Raw genomic sequence first — 27,704 nt, 5'->3', positions numbered from 1 at the left:
ACAAAACAAAACAAAAACTCAATTACAACAGGAGTGACACATAAAGTACACAGGGACACACTTAGAGAACCTAGGTTAAGTGATCAGGAAGACTGGCCACCAGCTATATAAGTCCACCACAGAATGACTGGGAGTCATAGCAGATCTACCTAATACATAGAAACAAACCCAAACAGGCAGCCAAAATGGGGACACAGAGAAACAAGCCCCAAATGAAAGAACCAGAGAATCTCCAAAAAAGGAGCTAAATAAAATGGAGGGAAGCAATTTATTAGATATAGAGTACAGAGTGATGATTATAAGGATGCTCAACAGCATGGAAAACAACATAGAAATTATGAAAAACAACCAGTCAGAAATGATGAATGACATAGCAGAATAAAAAATATAGTGGAAGGAATAAACAGAAGATTTGAACAAGCTGAGGATCGGATCAGCAAAGTAGAATACAGGGAGGAAAATAATTACTCAATCAGAGAACCAAAACAATAACAATTAAGAAACATGAGGACAGTTTAAGGGAGCTGTGGGACAACAATGAAATGTAACAATATCTGCATCATAGAGAAACAGGATAAGAAAATGAGCAAAGGATAGAGAACCTGTTTAAATAAATAATGGCAGAAAACTTCCTTAATCTGGTAAAGGAAAAAGTCACACAAGTTCAGGAAGCACAGAGACTCCCAAACAAGAAGAACCCAAAGAAGCCCATGGTCAGAAACATCATAATTAAAATGCCAAAAATTAAAGACAATGAGAGAATCTTAAAGGCAGCAAGAGAAAAGTAATTGATTACCTATAAAGGAGCTCCCAGAAGGTTGTCAGCTGATTTCCAAAGATAAACTCTACAGTCCAGAAAGGAATGGCATGAAGTATTCAAGATAATGAAAAGCAAGGATCTGAAACCAACATTACTATATCCAGCAAGTCTATCATTCAAAATAGATAATGAAATAAAGAGCTTTCCAGACAATAAAAGGGTAAAGGAGTTTATTGCTAACCAACCAGCATTGTAAGAAATGTTAAAGAGACTGCTTTAATAAGAAATATATAGAGAGAAACACAGGCATAAAGAATAAAAATGGCAATAAATAAGTAGTTATCAATAATAACCTTGCAAAAAATAATAACCTTGCATATAAATGGATTAAATGTTCCAATCAAAAGATATAGGGTAGCTGAATGGATAAGAAAACATGGCCCATATATATGCTGTCTACAAGAGATCTACCTCAGAACAAAAGTCACACAGGATGAAAGTGAAGGAATGGAAGAAATTTTTCCATGAAAATTTTTTTCCACAAAAAAAAGCTGGGGTAGCAATATTATAACTGACGAATAAACTTCAAGATGAAGGCCAACACAAGAGACAATAAAGGTCACTTCATAATACTAAAGGGATAAATCCAACAAGAGGATATAATACTGGTAAACATATATGTACCCAATATATGGGTATATATATATATAGTATGTGTATGACTATTGACAACAATAGTCATAGTAGGAGACTTTAACATCCCACTGACTTCACTGGATTGATCTTCCAAACAAAAGAAATAAAAAAAATAGTGACCCTAAATGACACACCAGATAATATGGATTTAATTGATAATTACAGAACATTTTCTCCCAAAGCTGCAGGACATGCATTCCTCTCAAGTGCACAGGGACATTCTCAAATATAGACCACAGATGAAAACACAAAATAAGTCTCTAAAAGTTCAAGAAGATTTAAACCATATCAAACATCTTCTCAGATCACAATGACATGAAACTAGAAATAAACTACAATAAAAACAATCAAAGACATTCAAACACATGGAGGCTAAATAGCATGTTATTAAACAATGAAAGGGTCACCAATGAGATGAAGGAAGAAATTACATTTCTTGGGAAAAAATGAAATGAACATGCAATAACTCAAAATCTATGGGACACAGGGAAAGCAGTCCTGAGAGGGAAGTTCATAGCACTACAGGCCTACCTCAAAAAAAACAAGAAAAATCTCTAATAAAATATCTAACACTGCCACTAAAAGAATAGAAGATAGACAACAAGGAAAGCCCAAAGAAAGTAGAAGGAAAGTAAAAATAAAGATAAGAGCAGAAATAAATGACATAAAGGATAAAAAAACAATATAAAAGATCAATGAAACCAAGAGCTGGCTCTTTAAAAAGATAAACAAGATTGATTAACCACTAGCCAGAATCATCAGGAAACAAAGAGAGAGGACGCAATAAATAAAATCACAAAAAGCAGTAAAGTAACAACTGACACCATAGAAATACAAAGAATTGTAAGAAATATTATAAATAACTATAGTCAACAAATTGGAAAACCTGGTTGAAATGCCAAATTCTTAGTAACGTACACTCTTCCAAAACTGAATCAGGAAGAATCAGAAAACCTGAATAGGTCAATAGCAATTAATGAAATTGAAGCAATAATAATTCTAATAAAAACTACCAGTATACAAAAGTCATGGACCGGACACCTTCACAGGGCACTTTTATCAAACATTCAAAGAAGAACTAACACCTAGCCTCCTCAAACTATTTCAAAAATTTCAAGAGGAAGAAAGACTTTCAAGCTCTTTTTACGAGGCCAGCATTATCCTAATTCCAAAACTAGATAAAGACGCTACAATGGCCCTAGCTGGTTGGACTCAGTGGATAGAGCATCAGCCTGTGGACTGAAGGGTCCCAGGTTTGATTCCAGTCAAGGGCACATGCCGGGGTTGTGGGTTCGATTCCCAGTGTGGGGCGTGCAGGAGGCAGCCAATCAATGATTCTCTCTCATCATTGATGTTTCTATCTCTTGCTCCCTCTCCCGTCCTCTCTGAGATCAATAAAAATGTATATTTAAAAAATAAATTAATTTAAAAAAGACACTACAATGAAAGAAAATTATAGGCTGATATCCCTGATAACATAGATGCTAATCTCCTTAATAAAATATTAGCAAATTGGATATATTAACATATTAAAAAGATTATTCACCATGACCAAGTGGGATTTATCCTAGGGATTTAGGCTGGTACAATATTTGCAAATCAATAACTATGATACATTAGCTAAAGAAAATGAAAGATAAAAATCACATGATTATATAAATAGATGCAGAAAAAGCACTTGACAAAATCCAGTATCAATTTTTTAAAAAATTCTTTATTGTTGAAAGATTACATATGTCCCCTTTTTGCCCCATTGACCTCTTCTAGCCCAGCCACACTTCCTACTCCAGGCTTTCACTGCCCTATTGTCTGTGTCCATGAGTTATGCATATATGCATATAAGTTCTTTGGTTGATCTCTTCTCATCCACCCTCCCTCCCCCACCTTCCCTCTTTTCCATGTTTCTATTCTCTGGATCTATTTGTTCAACAGTTTATTTTTTCATTAGATTCCACATATGAGTGAGATAATGTGATACGTATCTTTCTCTGAATGGCTTATTTCATTTAGCATAATACTCTCCAGGTCCATCCATGCTGTGCAAATGTTGAGTTCTTTTTTTAAAGCTGCATAGTATTCCATTATGTAAATGCACCACAGCTTTTTTATCCACTCATAGGCTGATAGGCACTTGTTTTTTTCTCAAATTTTAGGTATTGTAAATTGTGCTGCTATGAACAGAGGGGTGCATATATTCTTTGTGATTGGTGTTTCAGGTTTTGTTAGGATATATTCTTAGAAGTGGGACCACTGGGTCAAATGAGAGTTCCATTTTTAAGCTCTTGAGAGAAAACTCCATATTGTTTTTCCATAGTGGCTGCACCAGTCTGCATTGCCACCAGCAGTGTACGAGGGTTCCCTTTTCTCCACATCCAGGCCAGCACTTGTTGTTTGTTGATTTGTTGATGGTAACCATTCTGACAGGTGTGAGGTGATATTTCATTGTCATTTTGATTTGCATCTCTTGGATGATTAGTGATTAAGCATTTTTTCAAAATCTCAGAAACGTGGGACTACTGAGATCAGAACATAATAAAGGGCATATGTGACAAACCTATACTCAACAATGGACAAAAACGAAAAGTGTTTCCCTTAAGACCAGGAACATAACAGGGATGTCTGCTTTCAACACTCTTATTCACCATAGTACTGAAAGTCTTAGCCCCAGTGATCAGACAAGAAGAAGAAATAAAAGGTTTCCAAATAGGAAAGGAAGAAATGAAACTGTCATTATTTGCAGATGTCATGATATAGTACATAGAAAACCCTGAGGACTCCACCAAAAAAACTACTAGATTTAATAAATGAATTTGGCAAAGTAGCAGGATACAAAATTATCACCCATAAATCAATGCCATTTTTTAAAAATTTATCTTTATTGTTGAAAGTATTACAGATGTTTCCTTTTTTCCTCCCATTGTCCCCCTCCACTCTGCTCCTGGGGGAGCTAGAGTTGAAGACTCTTGCAGAGACTGAGTAGAGGCAACTATCCCATCATTGAGTGCCTGACTATGCAGCCCCCAAGTAAGTGACCCACTAGCTCCATCCTCCTGATCCCAATAACCCCTTTCTACTGAGTTCACAACCTGTGGAAGGGTCTGTGGGTTGTGGCCATCCTGAGACCACTCTACAGCCTTTCTTTTGAAGACTCTTTAGGAAGATCAACCAATATTATAGGGAGAGTAGTCAACAAGGGGAGGTGGCCCTCAGGGAGCCTCAGACCTTTTATAGATCTTCCCCAGCTCTAAGTTGGAGGAAGCTAACCCTTTTACACAGATTGGCCCTCCCACGCATATCAAGGCCCAGTAGACACAGACACAAACAGTGAATAGTGTGGTAGCTTCAGACAGGTAGCCCAAGGCTAGTTACACATGTCTAATATCGACCTATACTTGAACACTGTCCAAGTGGACCTAGAACTAACACAACCAGTGGTGGGCTTCAGACCATACCAGAGCTTGACCCAACTAGCCACACAAGCAGCACACGCAAAGGGGGATTCCAGCAGGCACCAGACTTTCTGAGAACAACTCTGCCTAGGGGAGCAGTCACTGCCCAATGTCTTATACACGGTATTCAAGGTTTATCCTTATAGTCAACCACCCTGAACAGTTAAGTTTACCCAACCAAGGGCCGATAGCATTCAACACTCAATTATAACAGGCGGGTGCAGATAACCCACACAAAACATTCCTGGAAGTCAGAGCTCAGGTGATCTGGAAGATTGTTCTACTGAGCCCAACAAGACATCTACATCATAAAGCTATCATAACAAGTTTGGGAGTCATGGCAGATCTACCTAATACACTGAGATAAAATGGGGAGACAAAGAAATATGCCTCAAATGAAAGAATAAGATAAATCCCCAGAAAAATAATTAAATAAAGTGGAAGCAACCCAGATACCAGATTCAGAGTTTAAAACAATTGTTATGAGGATGCTCAAAGACCTAAGGAAGAATGGATGACCTCAGTGAGAACTTAAAGATGTAGCAAGCATTAAAAAAGACATAGAAACCATAAAAAAGAACCAGTTAGAAATGAAGAATACAATATCTGAAATTTATATACTTTCTTCATTTTCTTAGAGGACGTCAGGCAGAGAAAGAAAAATAGCAAATGGTTTACTTATATTTGGAATCTAAAAAACCAAAACAAACAAAACAAAAACAGACTCATAGAAGCAGAGACCAAAGAAATGGTTACCAGAAAGGAAGGGGTGAAAAGGGGAAAGGGAATATACTCATTAATATTGTGATAAGTTTACAATGACAGAAGACTACTAGAATTAATGGGGCAATCACATTGTAAGGTATTAAAATGTTGAATCACTACATTATACACGTAAAACTAAGATAACCAATATATTGATATCAACTGTACTTAAATACAAAAATAAAAAGTAAATTATAGAAGCTCTTAATACATGAAAGATATAATTTAATTCTTAGTTATATATGTTGAAAATAGTTTTCCCAGTTTTTCATTTGTCTATTAACTTTGGGTATGGTATACCGTAATAAATAGAAGTGTATTTACTTTGATGTAGGAAAATACATTAATTTTTTTCTTTGATAGCTGCTAGGTTGTTTGCTTAAGAAGGTCTTTCCTATTTCAAGATTACACACATATCCATGCTTTTGCTTCTAATATTTTTATAGTATACTAGAGCCCCAGTGCATGAAATTCATGCATTCAGGGGGGTCCCTCAGCCTGGCCTGTGCCCTCTGGCTAGCCGTGAGCCCAGCTTCTGGCTGAGTGGTGCTCCCCCTGTGGGAGCACACTGACCACCAGGGGGAAGTTCCTGTGTTGAGCATCTGCCCCTGGTCAGTGCATATCATAGTGACTGGTCGTTCTGCTATTCGATTGATTTGCATATTAGCCTTTTATTAAAAAGGATTTTATGATTAGATCTTTATTCCACCTGGCACTTATTTTTACATAATATTTGGCAAAGGATTAAGTGTTTTTCCAAAACTACAATTATTCCAACACATTTCTTGAACATTCCATTACTTCTGAAATGCCAGCTTTACCATACCCTCCTTTTGCTCTATAATGTATACTAGAGGCCCGGTGCACAAAAATTTGTGCACTCGGGGGTGGGGGAGGGGTGAGTCCCTCAGCCCGGCCTGTGCCCTCTCCCAGTCTGGGACCCCTCGGGAGATAACGCCCTGCTGGCTTAGGCCTGCTCCCGGGTGGCAGAGGGCAGGCCCAATCCCTAGGTGCAGCCCCTGGTCGGGCTCAGAGCCGGGCCGATTGGGGAGTTGGGGCACCACCCCCTGTCATGCACAGAGCAGGGCAGATTGGGAGGTTGTGATGCCACCCTCAGTCACGCTCAGGGTAGGGCCGATTGGGGGGTTGGGGCACCATCCCCTGTCACACTCAAGGCAGGGTCGATGGGGAGGTTGCAGAGCCACCCCCTGTCATGCACAGAGCAGGGCCAATCAGGGGGTTGGGGCAATGCCCCCGTCACCCACAGAGCAGTGCCGATGGGGAGGTTATGGCTCTACCCCGTCACACACAGAGCAGGGCCCATGGGGGGGGGGTTGGGGAGCTCCCCCCTATCAGGCACAGAGCAGGGCGGATCAGGGGGTTGAGGCCCCGCCCCCTGTCACACACAGAGCCGCAGGGTGATCAGGGGGTTTGGGCACTGTCCCCTGTCACACTGATCCCAGTGCCAGGAGGCATATTACCCTTTTACTATATAGGGTAGAGGCCTGGTGCATGGGTGGGGCCGGCTGGTTTGCCCTGAAGGGTGTCCTGGATCAGGGTGGGGGTCCCCACTGGGGTGCCTGGCCAGTCTGGGTGAGGGGCTGAGGGCTGTTTTCAGGCTGGGAGTGACTGAAGTTCCCAACCGCTCCTTTTATTTATTTATTTTTTATTCTGGGCCAGCTTTACCTTGAGGCTTGGCTCCAGGTCTTAGGCCTCCGGCTGAAAGTAGGTTTCTGGCCTTTGCTTACAATGTTGCCAATCTGCTGGCTGAAGTCCTGCGGTATTTGTTACAATGTTTCTTAAACTGCCCGCTCAGAGGCCTGCAGCCCCAGGCGGGGAACGTTGGTTTCCTCCAACGATCCTCCGTCACTGAGGCAAGCAAGCCTCATGTTAGTTTCAAGCTGCCTGGCTCCCGGCCGCCATCTTAGCTGACAGCTAATTTGCATATCTCACTGATTAGCCAATGAAAAGGGTAGCGGTCGTACGCCAATTACCATGTTTCTCTTTTATTAGTGTAGATAAAGACGTACTCAATATATTTGGTTTTGAACATTCTCTTTTGTTCTCTTGGTCTAGTTCATTGTCTATGCTCTGTAGTTAAAAATACATGGTAGATGGACAACAAATACTGGTTGAATGAATGTCGTATTCATGCCAAATCCAGAAATTTTGTACTAACTCTATAAAATGTAAAATTTGGGGAGCATCCACCATTTTCTAATATTGAGCCATTTAATACAGAAACAACATATATCTCTAAATGTCTTCAAGTTTAAAAATAGGCTTCAAAACATTAGATAAGTTTATTCCTGTTTTATAACTTTCAAAGACACATTACTTATTACTCATTACATAAGTTAAAAGTTATAATATTGTGAAGAAAAATATAAAAAGCAAAGAGTAATACAGTCTTGAAGTGTATATCCCAAATGGTGAATAAGTGGAGTGTTACTTTTATTTCTCAAAGGACCTTCTGGATGTTGTTTTGTAACTTTTTCAACATCATAGACCCTTTGGAGAATCTTGAAAGGAATGGGACCTTTACTTCTATACATACAGTAGAAGAGCTCTTCCCTGACATTTTTTGGTTAATCCTCACCCTGGGATATTTTCCTGTTAAAGGTAAGGAGGGAGGGAGGGAAGGAGAGAGACAGAGAAAGAGAGAGAGAAACATCCATGTGAGAGACACATCAATTGGTTGCCTCCCTTGTGTGCCTCAACTAGGGCTGGGGATTGAACTTGCAATCCAGGTAGGTGCCCTTGACTGGGAGTTGAATTTGCGATCCATCAGTGCGATAGCCAACACTCTAATAACTGAGCAACACTAGCCAGGGTTCACTTGACTTCCTTTTAAGAGACTTGCTTTGTTAAAGATGTTTTAAAAAGTTATAATAAATAACTATGCTCAAATACTGTCTTTTATGGGTGATTTGTATGATTACCAAGAATAAGTTGTATTTGTTTCCAATTCTCTACATCAGTTTTACTATAATTAAACAATTTAAATGTAACAAAATAGGATGAAATATGTATAAAAGAATTGTTGTGTATAGAAAAATTAAGCTACATATTTTGTAAAAACTCAAAAAAGTGTATTATTTTTAGTTTTATATTCCATAAATGAGTGAATTCATATGGTTCTTGACTATTTCCATCTGATTTATTTTGCTTAGCATTATATTCTCAAGATCCATTCATGTTGTTGCAAATGGCACTATATTATCCTTTTTTATGGCTAAGCAGTATTCTATTGTATATATATCACATCTTCTTTATCCAATCACCTATTGAATGACACTTCCACTGTTTCCATACCTTGGTCACTGTGAATAATGCTGCAGTTAACATAGGGGATGTATACCTATATATATAAAAGCCCAGCGACTGAACAGTGGAACAACCGCTCAACCAGTCGCTATGACATGCAATGACCACCAGTGGGACCGCTGCTGGACTGACCGGGATGAGTGGCTGCTAGCAGGCCCAGGGTGAGGCTGAGTCTCTGTACCTGTCAAATACCTGAGACAATCCAGACTCTGGCCTGACCCCACCAGCTGATGCAGGCCCTCTAAGGTGTATTCTATGAAAGAGCGTGGGGAGCTGGCATAGGTGGATGGCATGAGGGGAAGTGACTGTGGACCCCCTGGGGAGGCTGTCCTGATGGCTGAGGATCCTGGAGCACAGCTGCCCTGAACATCCCTGATGGTGTCACCAACCAGGCATCACACATCAAGGACATTCACTGAGTGGCTTTCAGGTGCAAAGCTCTCCGCCAGGTTCCTCCAGGACACAGAACGAACCTTTATCCAAGACATTACCACGAAATATCACCTCAGACTAATTTCCTCATTCATCAGCCACTCAGAGGGCAGGTCCACAGCCGCTCGGCAGACCAGGATGAGTGGCACTCCTGCAGCAGGCTGATCCTCACAGGCCACAACCCCACACCAGTGCACAAATCTGTGCAACAAGCCTCTAGTTTACAAATAAATGTCTTCCATTTTTTTTTTAGTAGGTACCTAGAAGAGCAGTTGCTGGGTAATATGGTAACTATTTTTAATTTTCTGAGAAACCTCCATTCTGTTTTCTATAGTGGCTGTACCAGTGTATATTCCCAATAGCAGTAAATGAGGGTTCTGTTTTCTCCATAGCTTCTCCAACACTTGTTATTACTTGTCTTGGCAATAATAGCTATTCTAACAGGTGTGAGGTGGTATCTCACTGTAGTTTATTTATTTATTTTATCAAATCTTTATTGTTCAGATTATTACATTTGTTCCTCTTTTTTCCCTCCCATAACTCCCCTCCTTCCAATTCCTACCCCACCCTCCGCCCTCACTCCCCACCCACTGTCCTCATCCATAGGTGCACGATTTTTGTCCAGTCTCTACCCAAATCTCCCACACCCTTTTCCCCCTCAAGAATAGTCAGTCCATTCCCTGATTCTATTATAATCAACAGTTCGTTCTGTTCATCAGATTATTTATTCACTTGATTCTTAGATTCCCTTGTTGATAGATGCATATTTGTTGTTCATAATTTATATCTTTACCTTTTTCTTCTTCTTCCTCTTCTTAAAGGATACCTTTCAGCATTTCATATAATCCTGGTTTGGTGGTGATGAACTCCTTTAGCTTTTCCTTATCTGTGAAGCTCTTTATCTGACCTTCAGTTCTGAATGATAGCTTTGCTGGATAAAGTAATCGTGGTTGTAGGTTCTTGGCATTCATCACTTTGAATATTTCTTGCCACTCCCTTCTGGCCTGCCAAGTTTCTGTTGAGAAATCAGCTGACAGTCGTATGGGTATTCCCTTGTAGGTAACTGAGTTTCTTTCTCGTGCTGCTTTTAAGATTCTCTCTTTGTCTTTTGCTCTTGGTATTTTAATGATGATGTGTCCTGGTGTGGTCCTCTTTGGATTCCTTTTGTTTGGGGTTCTCTGCGCTTCCTGGACTTGTAAGTCTATTTCTTTCACCAGGTAGGGGAAGTTTTCTGTCATTATTTCTTCAAATAGGTTTTCAATATCTTGCTCTCTCTCATCTTCTGGCACCCTTATAATTCGGATGTTGGTATGCTTGAAGCTGTCCCAGAGGCTCCTTACACTATCTTCGTATTTTCGTATTCTTTTTTCATTTTGCTTTTCTGGTTGGGTGTTTTTTGCTTTTTCGCATTTCCAATCTTTGACTTGATTCTTGCGCTCCTCTGGTCTGCTGTTGGGAGTATGTATAATATTCTTTACTTCAATCTGTGTATGCTTAATTTCTAGTTGGTTCTTTATCACAACATCGAGGGTCTCATTAGATTTCTTGTAGATCTCAATAAGTTTATCGGCGGCTTCTAGACAGTTCTTGAGAGACCTTAAAAGTGTGGTTCTGAACTCAATATCCTCCATTGACAATTTTGTTCTGTTTCTTTGTCTCTGCACTTTTATGCTTTCTTGGTGCACCCCCTAGTGGTCTTTGTGTGCAGTCTTGTTGTAGTTAAGCCTTGATTGTTGTAGTTAATACTAGGGGGATTTGACCTCCGGGCCAACTGGCTGTGAGAGTCAGCTGTGTCTGCAGTGGGAAAACTTCTGTCCTCTGGGGAGGTGCTAATCTAGCCTTTGCCTGAGGCTATCTGGCAAATGGCTCTGTGTAGGGCTTGGGTGGGCGGGTTGCATGGGATCAAACAGGGCGGGGGGAGGGAGCAGTTATGGAGGCTCTCAGTCCCGTCCCCAGAGGCTCTGCCTCTCAGAGTCCCAGCAACCACTGCAAACTTTGGAGAGAAAGCTGCCCTAACGTTCGGACCGATGCCAGACAGTCCCGCTTCTCCCATTTGAATCTGGGTCCCTAGAGACTTGCCCAGAACTGGAGCTCAGGGCTTGAGCCTCCCTCCCGATTGAAAACGACAACCGCGCCCTCAGCCACCAGCCCGCTCCACGCACCTCTGCACCTTTGTATTTTCTGCACTGCGCCTCCTCTGAGTCTCGGTATGCTGTTCTCTTTCCTTCTAGTTGAAGAATTTTCCCTCAGTCAGCTTTCCTGTGGTTCTGGGTGATGTCCGTTCTGTCTTTTAGTTGTATTTTTGAAGTGGTTGTTCAAGGCAGCAAACTCCAGTGTTTACCTATGCCACCATCTTGGTTTCTCCTCCATTGATTTTTTTTTTCTCTCACTGTAGTTTCGATTTGATTTCCCTAATAGCTAGTGAAGTTGTTTATCTTTATATATATATATATTGGCCATTCATATGTCTTCTTGGGAGACTTGTGTTTAGGTCCTCTGCCTACTTTTTAATTGGATCATTGATTTATTTGTTGTTGAGTTGTATCTGCTTTTTATATATTTTGAATATCAATCCCTTGTTGAAGTGTTGTTTGCAATATCTTCTCCCATTTGGTTGGTTGCCTTTTTGTTCCGTTGATAGTTTCTTTTGCTGTGTAGAAGCTTTTTAGTTTGATACGGTCCCATTAATTTATTTTGCTTTTGCCTTTAAAGTCAAATTCATGGAATATAAAGTTGAAAGCAACAAATGAACAAACCAAAAAATGAAATAACAGTATGATGGTTACCAGAAGAAAGGTAGCAAATGTTTAAAGAAGGTAAAATATATGGTCACAGAAGGGGATTTGATTCTGTGTGGTAAACACACAATGTGATATACAGATGATGTATTAGAGAATTGTACACTTGAAACCTATATAATTTTATTAACTAATGCTACCCAATAAATCTAATTTTAAAATGTTTAAGTAAATTACTAAAAAAAATAACTGCTATCAAATTAGAGGTGACCAAGACAACAATAAAAGACTGGGACAAATAACAAAAATCTAATGGGATTCTATACTCATATTATTTACAAAATGATTTTATGTATTCATTCCATTTTTTACAACACTTGTGCACTGCTAGTAGGAATGCAGACTGGTGCAGCCACTATGGAAGACAGTATGGAGTTTCCTCAAAAAACTAAAAATGGAACTCCCATTTGACCCTGTGATCCCACTTCTAGGAATATATCCCAAGAAACCATAAACACCAATCAGAACGGATATGTGCACCCATATGTCCATAGCAGCACAATTCACCATAGCTAAGATCTGGAAACAGCCTAAGTGCCCATCAGTAGATGAATGGATAAGAAAACTGTGGTACATCTACACAATGGAATACTATGCTGCTGTAAAAAAGAAGGAACTCTTACCATTTGCAACGGTATGGATGGAACTGGAGAGCATTATGCTAAGTGAAGTAAGCCAGTCAATGAAGGAAAAATACCACATGTTCTCACTCATTCAGGGATAATAAAGACTATTAAAAACTTATGAACAATAATAGATACAGAGGCAGAGCTGCCTCAAACTGATTGTCAAACTGCAGCAGGAAGACCAGGGAGGGTTGGGGGGCAGGAGGGAGGGGGTAAGAGATCAATCGGAGGACTTGTATGCATGCATATAAGCATAACCAATGGACATAAGACACTGGGGGGTAGGGAGGCCAGGGGATTGTCAAGGGCGGGGAAAAAAAGGACACATATGTAATACCCTTTGTAATACTTTAAGCAATAAAACAACAAGAACAACAAAAGAAAACAAAACAAAAAACCTAAATTGAGACAATAGAAGATATATTATAGATATGACTAACTATATGAAAGATGATACTGACTTCTAGCTAAGAGACCAATACTCATATGTTTTGGTTTATCTGTTTGTTCTCTGGTGTTTTCTCTCTCTCTCTCTCTCTCTCTCTCTCTCTCTCTCTCTATATATATATATATATATATATATATATATATATATATATTCCTTTTTCCTTTTTTCTTCTTTTCCTTTTCTCTCATATGATTCTTTTCTCTCTTCAATCCCACTTGTGCTCTCTTTTCTCTCCCCTAATTCTCTTTTCTTTGGTGGTTACTTATATTGGGGTTATCGGTTTAATGAGTACATTCGTGTTTGATTGCCTTTGTGTCATGTCTTCTGGAGGTGAATTTTATCCTGTTTGGCCAATGTGGTAGAGAGCGAGCCACATAACCAGACACCCAGAGAGAAAACTCCTTCCATGAAGAGGGCAGTAACACTCCATACCCAACTAGAGAGGCAGTAAGAAGGTGGCAGTGAGGGAGAGAGCGTGAGTGAGTGAGGGAGCCAAAGAGGAGAGATTGGACATGTGGGGTGTGTGTGTGTGTGTGTGTGTGAGTGAGGCACAGTTAGATCCCACAGGACCTTCGGGGGCAGGCTGACTGGGCTCACCTGACCAGGAAGGCTCTGCTACCATTACAAACAGTCCCAGAGTGGCCAGGTGTCTACAAGAGACCCACCCAGAACAAGGGACTCACACAGATTGAAAGTGAAGGGATGGAAAAATATCTCTCAGGCAAATGGAAATGAGAAAAAAGCTGGGGTAGCAATACTTATATCTGACAAAATAGACCTCAAAGTGAAGGCCATAACAAGAGATAAGGAAGGCCATTTCATAATACTAAAGGGATTGATAAACAAGAGCATATAACCCTAATACATTAAAAAACCCTAGAAGATATCAAGGGAGAGATTGAAAACAATACCATCATAGTAGGGGACTTTAATACCCCACTGACATCACTTGATAAATCCTCTAGACCCAAAAAAAAAAAAAATCAGCAAAGAAACAGCACTCCTACATGACTCACTAGGTCAGATGGCCTTAATAGACATCTTCAAAACATTTCACCCCAAAGTCACAAAATGTATGTTTTTCTCAAGTGCACAAGGGACAGTTTCATGTCCACATATTGAGTCACAGGCAAAGTCTCACCAAATTCAGAAGACTGAAATCATATCAAGCATCTTCTCAGACCACAATGGCACAATATTAGAAATAAATTACAACAAAAACAACCAAAAATATTCAAACACTTGGAAGCTGAACGACATGCTATTAAACAATGATTGGGTTACCAAGGAGATCAAAGAAGAAATTAAAAACATCCTGGAAAAGAATTACAATGAAAACACGACAATCTAAAATCCATGGGACACTGTGAAAGCAGTCCTGAGAGGGAAGTTCATAGCTCTACAAGCTTACCTCAAAAAACAAGAAAAAATGGGAACAAATCATCTAACTCTACAATTTAAAGAATTAGAAAGAGAGCAACAGGAAAAGTCCAGAGTGAGCAGAAGGAAGGAGATAATAAAGATCAGAACAGAAATAATGACATAGAGATGAAGTAAAAATTACAAAAGATCAATGAAACCAAGAGCTGCTTCTTTGAAAGGATAAACAAGATTGATCAACCTCTAGCCAGGCTCACCAAGAAGCAGAGAGAGAGGACCCAAATAAACAAAATCAGAAATGAAAGAGGCGAAATAACAAACCCCACAGGTTGTTAAAAATCCTATGAACAACTCTATTCCAATAAACTAAACAACCAAGAGGAAATGTACATTGTCCTAGAAAAATACAACCTTCCAAAACTCAATCAGGAAGATTCTAAAAATCTCAATAGGTTGACAACTATGGAGGAAATTGAAGCAGTCATCAAAAAGCTTCCAGCAATTAAAAGCCTGTGGCCAGAGGGCTTCAGGGAAGTTTTACCAAACAAAGAACAAAAACTTATCCTCTTCAGACTATTCCAAAAAATTCAAGAGGAAGAAACAATTCCAAGCACATTCTATGAAGCCAGCATCACCCTATTACCAAAACCAGAAAAAGACAACACAATGAAAGAGAATTACAGGCCAATATCCCTAATGAACATAGATGCCAAAATCCAAGAAAATTCTAGCAAATTGGATCCAGCATTACATCAGAAAGATCATACACCATGACCAAGTAGGATTTATTCTGGGGATGCAAGGATGGTACAATATCCACAAATAAATAAACGTGGTACATCACATAAACAAATTGAGAGATCAAAATCACATAGTCTTATCAAGTGATGCAGAAAAAAGCATTTGACAAAATCCAACACCCTTTCTTGATTAAATCCCTTAGCAAAATGGAAATAGAGGGTTCATACCTCAACATAATATATGCTTTATATGACAAACCTACAGCCAATATCATACTCAGTAGGCAAAATCTAAAACCATTTCACCTAAGAACAGGAATGAGACAGAGATACCCACTTTCACCACTCCTGTTTGAAATAGTACTGGAAGTGATAGCCATAGCAATTAGACATCAAGAAAAAATAAAATGTATCCAAAGTGGAAAAGAAAACGCACAACTGTCATTATTCGCAGATGACATTATACTGCACATGGAAAACCCTAAAGAATCCATCAAAAATTATTAGACTTAATAAATGAATTTGGCATTGAGCAGGATACAACATCAATGCCAAGAAATCTATGGCATTTTTATACACAAATAGTGAACTTACAGAAAGAGAGATTAAAAAAACAATCCCATTTACCATCGCACCAAAAAAACTAAGATACCTAGGCATAAACTAGACTAAGGAGGTAAAAGACCTGTACTCGGAAAACTACAGGACACTGAAAAAAGAGATAGAGGAAGACATAAACAGATGGAAGAACATACCATGTTCACAGATTGGTAGAATCAACAGCCTTAAAATGTCCATACTACCCAAAGCAATCTAGATTCGATGGACTCCCCATTAAAATACCAACAGCATATTTCACAGACCTAGAACGAACTCTCCAAAAATCCATCTGGAGTAGAAGAAGACCCCAAATAGCTGCAGCAATCATGAGAAAGATGAAAAAAGTAGGAGGGATCTCAATACCGGATATCAAGATATATTACAAAGCTACTCTCCTCAAACTTCCTGGTATTGGCACAAGAACAGACATATAGACCAATGGAATAGAATAGAGAACCCAGAAATTGACCCAAACCACTATGCTCAATTAATATTTGACAAAGGAGGCAAGAACATACGATGGAGTCAAGACTGTCTCTTCAATAAATGGTGCTGGGAAATTTGGCCAGACACAAGAAAAAAAATGAAACTAGACCACCAACTTACACCATACACAAAAATAAACTCAAAATGGATAAAAGACTTAAATGTAATACGGGAAACCGTAAAAATGTTAGAGCAATCCACAGGCAGCAAAATCTCAGACAAATGCCTAAGCAATATCTTCATCAATACAGCTCCTAGGGCAATGGAAACTAAAGAGGAAATAAACAAATGGGACTACATCAAAGTAAAAAGCTTCTGCACACCAAAAGAAACCATCAACAAAACAACAAGAAAGCCCACTACATGGGAGAACATATTTGCCAATGTTATCACTGATAATGACTTAATCTCCAACATTTATAAGGAACTCATACAATTTAACAAAAGGAAGATAAGCAATCCCATCAAAAAATGGGCAAAGGACCTAAATAGACACTTTTCAAAAGAGGACATTCAGAAAGTCAAGAGACATATGAAAAAATGCTCAAAGTCACTAATCATCTGAGAAATGCAAATCAAAACAACAATGAGATACCATCTCACACCTGTCAGAATGGCTATCATCAACAAATCAACAAACAACAAGTGCTGGAGAGGATGTGGAGAAAAAGGAACACTCGTGCACTGCTGGTGGGAATGCAGACTGGTGCAGCCACTGTGGAAGACAGTATGGCGTTTCCTCAAAAAACTAAAAATGGAACTCCCATTTGACCCCGTGATCCCACTTCTAGGAATATATCCCAAGAAACCAGAAACACCAATCAGAAAGGATATATGCACCCCTATGTTCATAGCAGCACAATTCACAATAGCTAAGATCTGGAAACAGCCTAAGTATTCATCAGTAGATGAATGGATTAGAAAACTGTGGTACATCTACACGATGGAATACTATGCTGCTGTAAAAAAGAAGGAATTCTTACCATTTGCAACAGCATGGATGGAACTGGAGAGCATTATGCTAAGTGAAATAATCCAGTCAATGAAAGAAAAATACCACATGATCTCACTCATTTATGGATAATAAAGACCATTATAAATTTATGAGTAAAAACAGATACAGAAGCAGAGCTGCCTCAAACAGACTGTCAAACTGCAGCAGGAAGGCCAGGGAGGGTTGGGGGGCAGGAAGGGGAGGGTAAGAGACCAACCAAAGGACTTGTTTGCATGCATATAAGCATAACCAATGGACATAAGACACTGGGGGGTAGGGAGGCCAGGGGATTGTCAAGGGTGGGAAAAAGAAAAGGAGACATATGTAATACTTTTTGTAACACTTTAAGCAATAAAACAATAATAATAATAAAAAAACAAAGTAAAAAGCTTCTGTACAGTGAAAGAAACCATCAATAAAACAACAAGAAAGCCCACTGCATGGGAGAACACATTTGCCAATGTTATCTCCAATAAGGGTTTAATCTCCAACATTTACAGGGATCTCCTACAACTTATCAAAAGGAAGATAAACAACCCAATCAAAAAATGGGCATGAACTTAAATAGATACTTTTTGAAAGAGGACATAAAGAAAGCCAAGGGACATATGAAAACATGCTCAAAGTCACTAATCATCTGACAGATGGAAATCAAAATGAAAATGGGGTACCATGTCACACCGGTCAGAATGGCTATCATCAACAAATGACAAGTGCTGGTGAGGATGTGGAGAAAAAGGAACCCTTGTGCACTGCTGGTGGGAATACAGACAGGTGCAGCCACTGTGGAGAACAGTATGGAGTTTCCTCAAAAAACTAAAAATGGAACTCCCAATTGACCCAGTGATCCCACTTATAGGAATATATCCCAAGAAACTAGAAACACTAATCAGAAAGTATATATGCACTACTATGTTAATAGCAGCACAATTTACCATAGCTAAGATTTGGAAACTGCCTAAGTGCCCATCAGCAGATGAGTGGCTTAGAAAACTGTGGTACATCTACACAATGGAATACTACGCTGCTTTAAAAATGAAGGAATTCTTACCATTTGCAACAGCATGGATGGAACTGGAGAGCATTATGCTAATCGAAATAACCCGGAGAAAGATAAATATTACATGATCTCACTCATTTATGGAATATAATGAACAACATAAACTGATGAACAAAAACAGATACAGAGACAGAGAAGCATCGATCAGACCATCAAACCTCAGAGGGAAGGTAGGGGAGGGCGGAGGAAAGAGGGAGAGATCAACCAAAGGACTTGTATGCATGCATATAAGCCTAACCAATGGACACAGACACCACGGGGGTGAGAGCATGAGTGGGGGGTGAGGGGCAATGGGGGGATAATGACACATATGTAATACCTTAATCAATAAAGACACTTAAAAAAGAACCCATGTTATAGATATATACATTTATATCTAATGTATACAAATATATATTCACATCTAATATCTAATATATATATGTAATATATATATATTAGAATTCGCCAAATGTTACATATGACATTGTTATATGAGAGTTAAAAGAAAGCAAGGATCCAAACTCTAGAAATTTAAGTATTTAATCTCAAAAGAACTTTTAGGAATTCATATTAATAACTTTTAACATATACATTTTTATTTAAAGATAAGCAATTCTTTTCTTTTTATTTCCATCTGTCAAAGTAAATTGAATTTAATACTTTATTTAATTCAAAATAAAATGCATACTATGTATACTATGATCTTGTTCTTATAACATCATATCTGCCTATTCACCCACCTATTTTTCTATCTCTACGCAGGCATGAATATATGACTAGAATAACATTCTATCAAATTTTAACACTGATAGTTTTTCTGAATGGAATAATTTCATGGGGTTAGTTTGTTTTCTCCTACACATTTTTTTGTAATGTTAAAGTTATTTAAGGATGAGTACGAATCAATTTTATTTGATAAACCCACGATATGATTACTGTAAACAAACAAAAAGAATCAGTGGCAGTATCATGCACTGGGAAGAGAAATGGACATGAAAATACAACACCTGAAGCTGAATAGAGCCCTATACAAATTAAATAGATATCGTGAAATTTTTCTGGACTACAGTTTACTGTTGACTGAGAAAGTTGAATGTAATGAGCTCAAAGGTTGCTTTCTGTACTAATATTACATGAATTTAAGTGGTTAATTCCTTCATCAATTTTAGGAAATATTTTTAAAAAATAAATATATCATTTTGTTCATCAATTATCTCAAGTATAACAAGTTTTAATGAATAATGTTCTGTTTGTTAGCTATATGCTTTATAATTTAATTATATTACAAGCTACGGAGGGTGCTATATCCTTGACATTGTAAAGTACTGAATACACAGTTTTATTTACATAAAATAATTGAAGAGTTTCCATAATGATAAGTACAGAAAGTCCTTTTGGTAGCACTATATAGTGCTTCAAGTGTGAGGGGATATTTTAAATATTGGTAATTAAGGGAAGAAGGAAAGGAAGAAAAGACTGCATATTATAAAGCTCTCCTCACTCAGAATCTGTGTTAAAAACAAAATAAAATACTGACACACGTTCTTAAAATTACTAGGAAAATATTTGGATTTGCAGATAAACTAACATGAAAATGACAAAACAACCATAATATGGATTTTCATGGGAAATGTTACTTAGTTCCAGATGGTTTCAAAATTGAGTTTGTATATGTGTCTGTATTTTTTTTTCCACTTTCAGAAGCCTCTGTTATCTTGTCTGGGTACCTAACAAATGGCTGTTTCTTACATTATGTTAATCTGTCCAAATGACAGCTGCCAGCAGGTGTAATTTTCTGTTATTTGAATTTTACATAACTCTACAATAGAATGGTATTTATCCCCATAAATTCTTTTTAAAAAATATTTTTATTGACTTCAGAGAGGAAGGGAGAGGGAGAAAGAGATAGAAACTTCAGTGATGAGAGAGAATCATTGATTGGCTGCCTCCTACAAGCCCCCTACTGGGGATTGAGCCTGCCACCCTGGCATGTGCCCTGACCAGGAATCAAACTGTGACCTCCTGGTTCACAGGTCAATGCTCATCACTGAGCTATAACTGGTTGGGCTATCCCCATAAATTCTAATTCAGTGTCTCTGAACTTAATCATCACACAGCCTTATAATGATGAATTATATTGAATTCATCCTATTTATTTGTGATGATCATATAGTTAGGAATGGCATTGCCATGCTGAGATGCTAATGTGATTTTGCTAATATAAGAGATGATACTAAATATATTTTGCTGAAAATTAAATGTTTTAGATACTGTATGACATTTACATATTATCATACCAAGAGTTTAAACAAATACTGAAATGCAGCTTTCACTTAAAATCAACTTACCTTTGCAATTATTACGGATTGAACTGGGTAACAAACAGTTGCTCCTAAAGTGGCCAATCCCAATGGATAAGCAATTTTCTTAAATCTAGAACCTAAGAAATTCAAACAATTAAACTCCTAATGGATGCTACCAGAAACCTGATGCTTTTATAATCTCAGTATTCTCTTTGTTCCCATTAAGCCATCACCCTATGTTAAATTACACATTAGGTAATAATACCAATCAAGATGTTCTTAAGGATCACAGTTCAATTAATATACTTTAGTTTTCACATCCAATTTAATAAGGTATTCTCAATCTAACATGATAATTACCTATACAAAGGGGATTGATGATTTATTCTTTTTTAAACTAGGTATTTTTTTCATGTCCTAAGCCATGTTAAACTGAAATGGACTTTCTTTATATATCCTTTTATGATTAAGTGTTTAAGAAGGTGAAAGATCCAATTAACTAATCAGCTAAGGACTTTAAAAAATACGTAACTCCTTCTTGTCATTAACTTAGGATAGTGAAGTAACAGTTTAATAATTGCAAGTAACTTGAGATAATCAATTCATTTCTAAAAGTGTCTTATCTAAGCACCTAAAGGTCATTTTCAAACCATTTTGTACAGCAAAATCCTTTTTAAAACAAATCTTAGAGACAGACTGTCACTGGCAACTTCATATATAAAACCTATAAACTTGAAACCACTCTGATTAGCCCACAGGAGGGAAGCCCAGTGTTGAGCCCCACCTGCATAGCTTTTCCTACCCTATTCCTCATACCACCCCTAAACTTCCATCGAACCTGGGGTTCTGTAGAACAGTTTGAAACCCATCACTCTAAGCCATAGCTTAATTCCAACAGACCATTGTTGCAAAACAATATGTATCTTTAAATGCTTGTCTGGGTACCTTAGAATCTTTAAATATGATCTGGGTAGTTAGATGATGGGATTTGTAATTGGGGGTAAGTACTTTTATTCTCTGGAATAACTCTTACATCCCTTAATTTAAAATGAAACAGCCTATCTGATATATCAGGAAAGACCAAGGTGAAAAGTATCTGGCAGTGTTTGCAGGCAACTTTACAGTTTAGGGAAAGGGAAAGGAAGTTTAAGGACTGGGAAAACCAAACATAAAGTTATCTGATAACAGATTCCAGACTGGTTCAGAGCTGTGACTTCCAACCCCATGTAATTTAGTTTGGGGACAACGACTGACAACTCAGCTGTGGACAGAGGATGAATGAAAGGTGACCAAAATGACTACTGATGCTTAGTAAGGGCTTGACTATGGAGAGGAAGCAGTAATGTCTGCTGAGAGGGTTACTATAACCAGAAATGGAAAATGGGAAAATACAAAATTCACCACATGCTTATGAAGAAAGTGATTTAAAGATGAAAAAAAAGTCAACAGAGTATGTCTAAGACTGCCATTGTTAGAAAGGCCTGCTTGCCAGGCTGGCTCTTGGCTGGCATCTGGGCACTTGCTTGGTAAGCAGTTCCTTACAATGACAGTAAACATTCCCTGATTGATTAGATGGTACACTGTACCCAAATTGTTTGTATAAGTAATGTGGTTTATGATGAACAACTACTTTCCTTCTGGGAGTCTAGAATTTGCGTAGATGTTTAGACAGACAATACGTACATGACCAGCCCCAATAATAACCTTGGTCACTCAGTCTCTAAAGAGCTTTCCTGATTGATATCTGACATAATGTCACAAGTCATTAGTGGAGGATTTAAGTGCACCTTATATGGCTCCACTATGAGAGGACTCTTGGAAGCTTATGCCTGGTTTCCTCTAAGCCGTGCCTCATGTGCCTTTTCCCTTTGCTGATTTATTTTGCATTCTTTCACTGTAATAAATCCTAGCCATGAATATGACTGCAGGCTGAGTCCTCTCAGTCTTCCTAGCTAATGGGAAAACCTGGGGATGGTCTTAGGGACTCTCTACACAAGTAGAACAGTGGGAAGGAAGGACAAATTTGGTAGAGATACAGAGTGCAAGGAGGGGGGAAAGAAAGAAAATATATCAAGTCTCATGTGCTAAAGCAGTGGTTCTCAACCTTGGCTGCACATTAGAATCACCTGGGGATCTTTTTTAAAATCCTGATTTCTGTGCCTCATCCTCTGGAAATTCTGTTTCTTTGTTACTAATGTTGTGGCCTCACCCCATAACAAAGAAACAGAATTTCCGGAGGATCAGGCCCAGAATCAGTATTTTAAAAAAGATTCCTAGGTGATTCTAATGTGCAGCCAAGGTTGAGAACCACTGTGCTAAAGGAAAGTGGTGAGTCAGTTGCCTACTTTCCAAACTCCATTTTGAGATGGCTGATGTCAGTTCCAGGAATCTCAGGACCAGGAGGGAATACATTTTTCTCTCCTACGTACGTACGTCAGTATCTCTGTCTCAAATCCTTAATATAGCCTCCAGAAAATTGGTTGTCATGACTAAGCAAGGAAAAGTAGTTTGAGTGGTTAGTTTTACACTACTGTAAAACTCTCAAGATCTTTTTCTTTTTGATAGCTAGAGATTCTTAAGACCTTTTAAAAATAGTTATCTACAAGATGGGAAACAACGATACATTACAATATAAATAGGAATAGCTGTATTTTTAAAAATATTATTTGTAAATGATCTTACTAGAAATTCACCTTTTTTGGTGTACAGTTCTATCCATTTTAATATATGGAATTATGTAACCACCATCATAATCACAATATGGAACAACTCTATTGCTCCTAAAAACATCTCATGCTATCCCTTTGTATTGACACCTTCTCCCTATTCCTAACCCCTGGAAACCACAGACATGCTCTTTAGCACAATAGTTTTGTCTTTTTGAGAAAGTCATATAAATGAAATTATACAATACAGTGGGGCCTTGACTTATGAGTTTAATTCGTTCCGAGACCGAGCTCGTTAATGGGCTTGTTAAGGAGCTCGTTAACTCAAATTACTCTATCAACTCAATGCAAAAAATCCGCTGAGAGACAGCTGGTATCTCAAAAAACTCGTTAGTCGGGACACTCGTAAATCAAGGCCCCACTGTATTAAACTTTTTGGGAATGGCTTCTTTAACTCAGATTCATCAAGATGGTTGCATGTATCAATAGTTCATCCTTTGTTGCCCAAGTAGTATTCCTTTGTTTGATGTTCCACAGTTTAGTTAATTGCTGAAAGACATTTAGACTGTTTCCAAATTTTGGTGATTATGAATAGAATTGTTATTAACATTTGTGTTTATGTTTTTCATTTCTCCAGGGTAAATCCCCAAGAGTGGGATTACTGGGTCTCTTGGTGAGCATATCTTTAACTTTATGACAAACTATTTTCAAAATGACTGTACCATTTTATATTCCCACCAGTAGTGTCTGAGAGTTTCAGTGGCTCTACATTCTCAAATCTACTTGGTATGGTTAGTCTTTTTAATTTAATTTAATTATATATTTTGTGTGGGGGATGGAGGGCCAGAGGAGTGTGGGGGCAGGGAGAGGAGAAAGGGAAAGGCAGAAGGCAGGGGCGTGCTCCATGGAGGAAGAGCCTTTTTAATTTTAGACATTCTAATAGGTGTGTAGTGGTATCTCATTGTGGTTTTCATTTGCATTTCTAATAACTAATGATGTTGAACATCTCTGGAAATATGTATATTCTTAAAAACCCAAAAAGGTTTTAATAAAAGTAATCATGCTGTACTGTAGAATATGAATGTTTTAAGGTAGCCTATCCTAATAATATTCAATAAAATATATGAGGTTTTCCTGTGACAATAAAATTCAGAAATTAATATACTGTAATTGAAAAAGAGAATATATATATATATATTTTTAAACCCTACCTTTTCTTGCTGAAACCAAGCCTGCTAATCCTGAAACTGTAATCACTCCAATTTTCGGAAGAAAATCTCGTGGTGGATCCTTCAGATAAACATATGCATCTCAAGAAATCAGTGAAAAATTAATATAAATGACTTATATAACTGGGCATTCTACATAGATATAATGCAGAACAGTTAGAGATAATAGCAAATGATTTAAGCACTCTTCAAAAGAACTATACAAAATAATGATTTAAGCAGTGACTTAAAAGCTAGTTATAATAGTTACTTGTTACAAAATTAAATCTGCCTTCCAAAGCTGATTTCATATTTGTTTTCTTAACAATACAGGTTATTACTCTTCAATGAAATATGATGCTATAGTCAGTACCTTAATGTGGATTATTATAAAGTAAATTCTTGATTGTGTAAGTACTCTCTACATATAATAGAAATTATTCTGACCTTATCTACTCAAACATTGGTAGGATCCAGTAAGCACTGAAATACTTTATTAGAGAACTTTAAATAATAGTTTAGGGATACATGTAAGCATTAAATCCTGCATGCCACTACTCCCAGTAACCTCAGTGCCGATGTTGATCTTGGTTAAAATCAAGATGATCAGGCCCTGGTCGATTATCTCAGTGGTTAGAGCTTTGGCCCTTGGATTAAAGGGTCAAGGGTTCAATTTCTGGTTAAAGGAGGCAACCAATTGATGTGTGTCTCACATCAATGCTTTTCTCTCTCTCTCTGCCCCCCTCCCTCCCTTCCATTCTCTCTGGAAATCAATGGAAAAAATATCCTCAGGTGAGGATAAAAAAAATGATCAGGATAAGAAGTGAGCCTAGATAAAAAGTAGATGGAAAGTGTGCAGAAGACTAGATTTCTTGGCTTTTTATACATTTTAATTGTATTGGTTCTATGGAGTCCAAAGCCACACTCTTCTATCATTGTTAATTATTTAATGGCAATCAGTTGTTTAACGATATTCCTCAAGATTGATGAGAATATAATTTGGAATTAATTCCCACAACATATATAAAATAATGATAATATATATACTGGTCATCAATATCAATATTGTAGAGACTTTTAAAATTTTACCCTGATCTTTGTGTCCTCTATACATTTATTTTGACATCTGGCTTAGGTAAAAAAAAATTAAGAACTTATATCTGATGCCAAACACCATTATCAAACTAAAGACTCAAACACATTAGCTCAAATATTCTAGGGTGTGACTGACTGGTATAGTGTTTCCTAATAATCAATAGCAAAATACTATGTATTTTAACTGCAAGTAGCACTTATTAAAAGTAACTAATAACAATGGAGACATGTTTCTAATTTATGCTTTATGAGTATATAATATAAAGACAGTTTGACAATTTGAATTCAGATGCTGCCACTTACTAATTATGTGGTCTTGGTAACCTACTTAATCTTTCTAAACCCCAGTTTCCTCATCTGCAAAAGGAGAATATTTAAAATACCAAGTCACGCCCTGACCGGTTTGGCTCAGTGGATAGAGCGTCGGCCTGTGGACTCAAGGGTCCCGGGTTCGATTCCAGTCAAGGGCATGTACCTTGGTTGCGGGCACATCCCAGTGGGGAGTGTGCAGGAGGCAGCTGATCGATGTTTCTCGCTCATCAATGTTTCTAACTCCCTATCCCTCTCCCTTCCTCTCTGTAAAAAAGCAATAAAATATATTTTAAAAAATAATAATAAAATAAAATAAAATACCAAGTCACAAAGTTGCTATAAAAAATTAGATAAATTATGTAAAATGCCTATCATAGTGACTTAGCATATAATAATAGCCAAATAAATTGTAGATACTATTGTTTTGGCATTATTATTATAAACTGCTATGCAGAGTATCTTTACAGTTGTTAAAACGTAATAATGGATAACATACTATGTTTATTTTTTTCACATTTTAACATTGCAAGTTAAAAAGACAATGGAACATTCCTAATTACAAGTGATTTACTCACCTACCTTTTCCAAATTGAACTGTATCCATTATCCCATTTTTCACAAAGACATACACACCCTAAGCAAAAAGGGGAAAAAAGGATATCTGCATTTTTTAAAATGTTGACAATTAGATCAAACAGTTGACATTGCTATTTTATTAAAATGTTGATAGCATTGCACCCAAATCTAAATCGAACTTTCCTATTTATTCACTACTAGGGGCCCGGTGCACGAAATTCGTGCACTGGGTGTGTGTGTGTGGGGGGGGGGGAGTGTCCCTCAGCCCAGCCTGCCCCCTCTCACATACTGGGAGCCCTCAGGCGTTGACCCCCATCACCCTCCAATCGCAGGATCGGCCCCTTGCCCAGGCCTGACGCCTCTGGCTGAGGCGTCCGGCCCGGGCAGCGGGGACCCGCAGCTGCAGCGGCCCCGCGATCGTGGGCTTCGCTTTAGGCCCAGGCAAGGGACCCCTAGCTCCTGGGACTGCCAGCTTCGACCGTGCCCAGCTCCCATCGCTGACTCCACCCCTACTTCCTGCTATCACTGGCCAGGGTGGCAAAGGCGCCTGATTCTCCGATCATGGCTGGGGGGCAGGGCAAAGGCGGCCCCAGGGCCACCTTTGCCCTGCCCCCCAGCTCTTAGCTCCTCCCTGGGTTTCCGATCACTGTCAGTGGCAGGGGGCTTCTTCCTGCTTTCCCTTTCGCCTCCCTGCATTGTGCCTACATATGCAAATTAACCGCCATCTTGTTGGCAGTTAACTGCCAATCTTAGTTGGCAGTTAATTTGCATATAGCCCTGATTAGCCAATGAAAAGGGTATCGTCGTACGCCAATTACCATTTTTCTCTTTTATTAGATAGGATGAGGATATTTGTTGAACTTAGCTTTTCTTGATTTCTTTCTTTTCATTCTATTTAACATGGATGATACTTTACTATTTTCCTCATATTAAATAAGTACTGCCTATAAAATAATCAGAGCAGCTCAGACAAAACTTATTGCAGAAATACAAATATTTGT

General features: G+C 38.3%; 1 protein-coding gene across 4 annotated transcripts in view; it reads right to left on the bottom strand.

Annotated features, from left to right (window-relative positions):
- Positions 1 to 27,704, bottom strand: part of APOOL (apolipoprotein O like) — a 104,450-nt gene that overhangs the window by 15,023 nt on the left and 61,723 nt on the right. For all 4 annotated transcript variants that reach the window (XM_059679114.1, XM_059679115.1, XM_059679116.1 and 1 more), the window contains 3 exons: positions 26,707 to 26,761; positions 24,724 to 24,822; positions 20,892 to 20,983 (listed from right to left, as the gene is read on the bottom strand). In XM_059679114.1, coding sequence (XP_059535097.1) covers positions 20,892 to 20,983; positions 24,724 to 24,822; positions 26,707 to 26,761 — 246 coding nt within the window. The remainder of the gene's footprint in view (positions 1 to 20,891; positions 20,984 to 24,723; positions 24,823 to 26,706; positions 26,762 to 27,704) is intronic.

The sequence above is a fragment of the Myotis daubentonii genome, chromosome X (genome assembly GCF_963259705.1).
Source record: "Myotis daubentonii chromosome X, mMyoDau2.1, whole genome shotgun sequence".
Lineage (NCBI taxonomy): Eukaryota > Metazoa > Chordata > Mammalia > Chiroptera > Vespertilionidae > Myotis > Myotis daubentonii.
The sequence above is the reverse complement of the archived record's forward strand: the minus strand, read 5'-3'. Positions and strand labels throughout refer to the sequence as shown.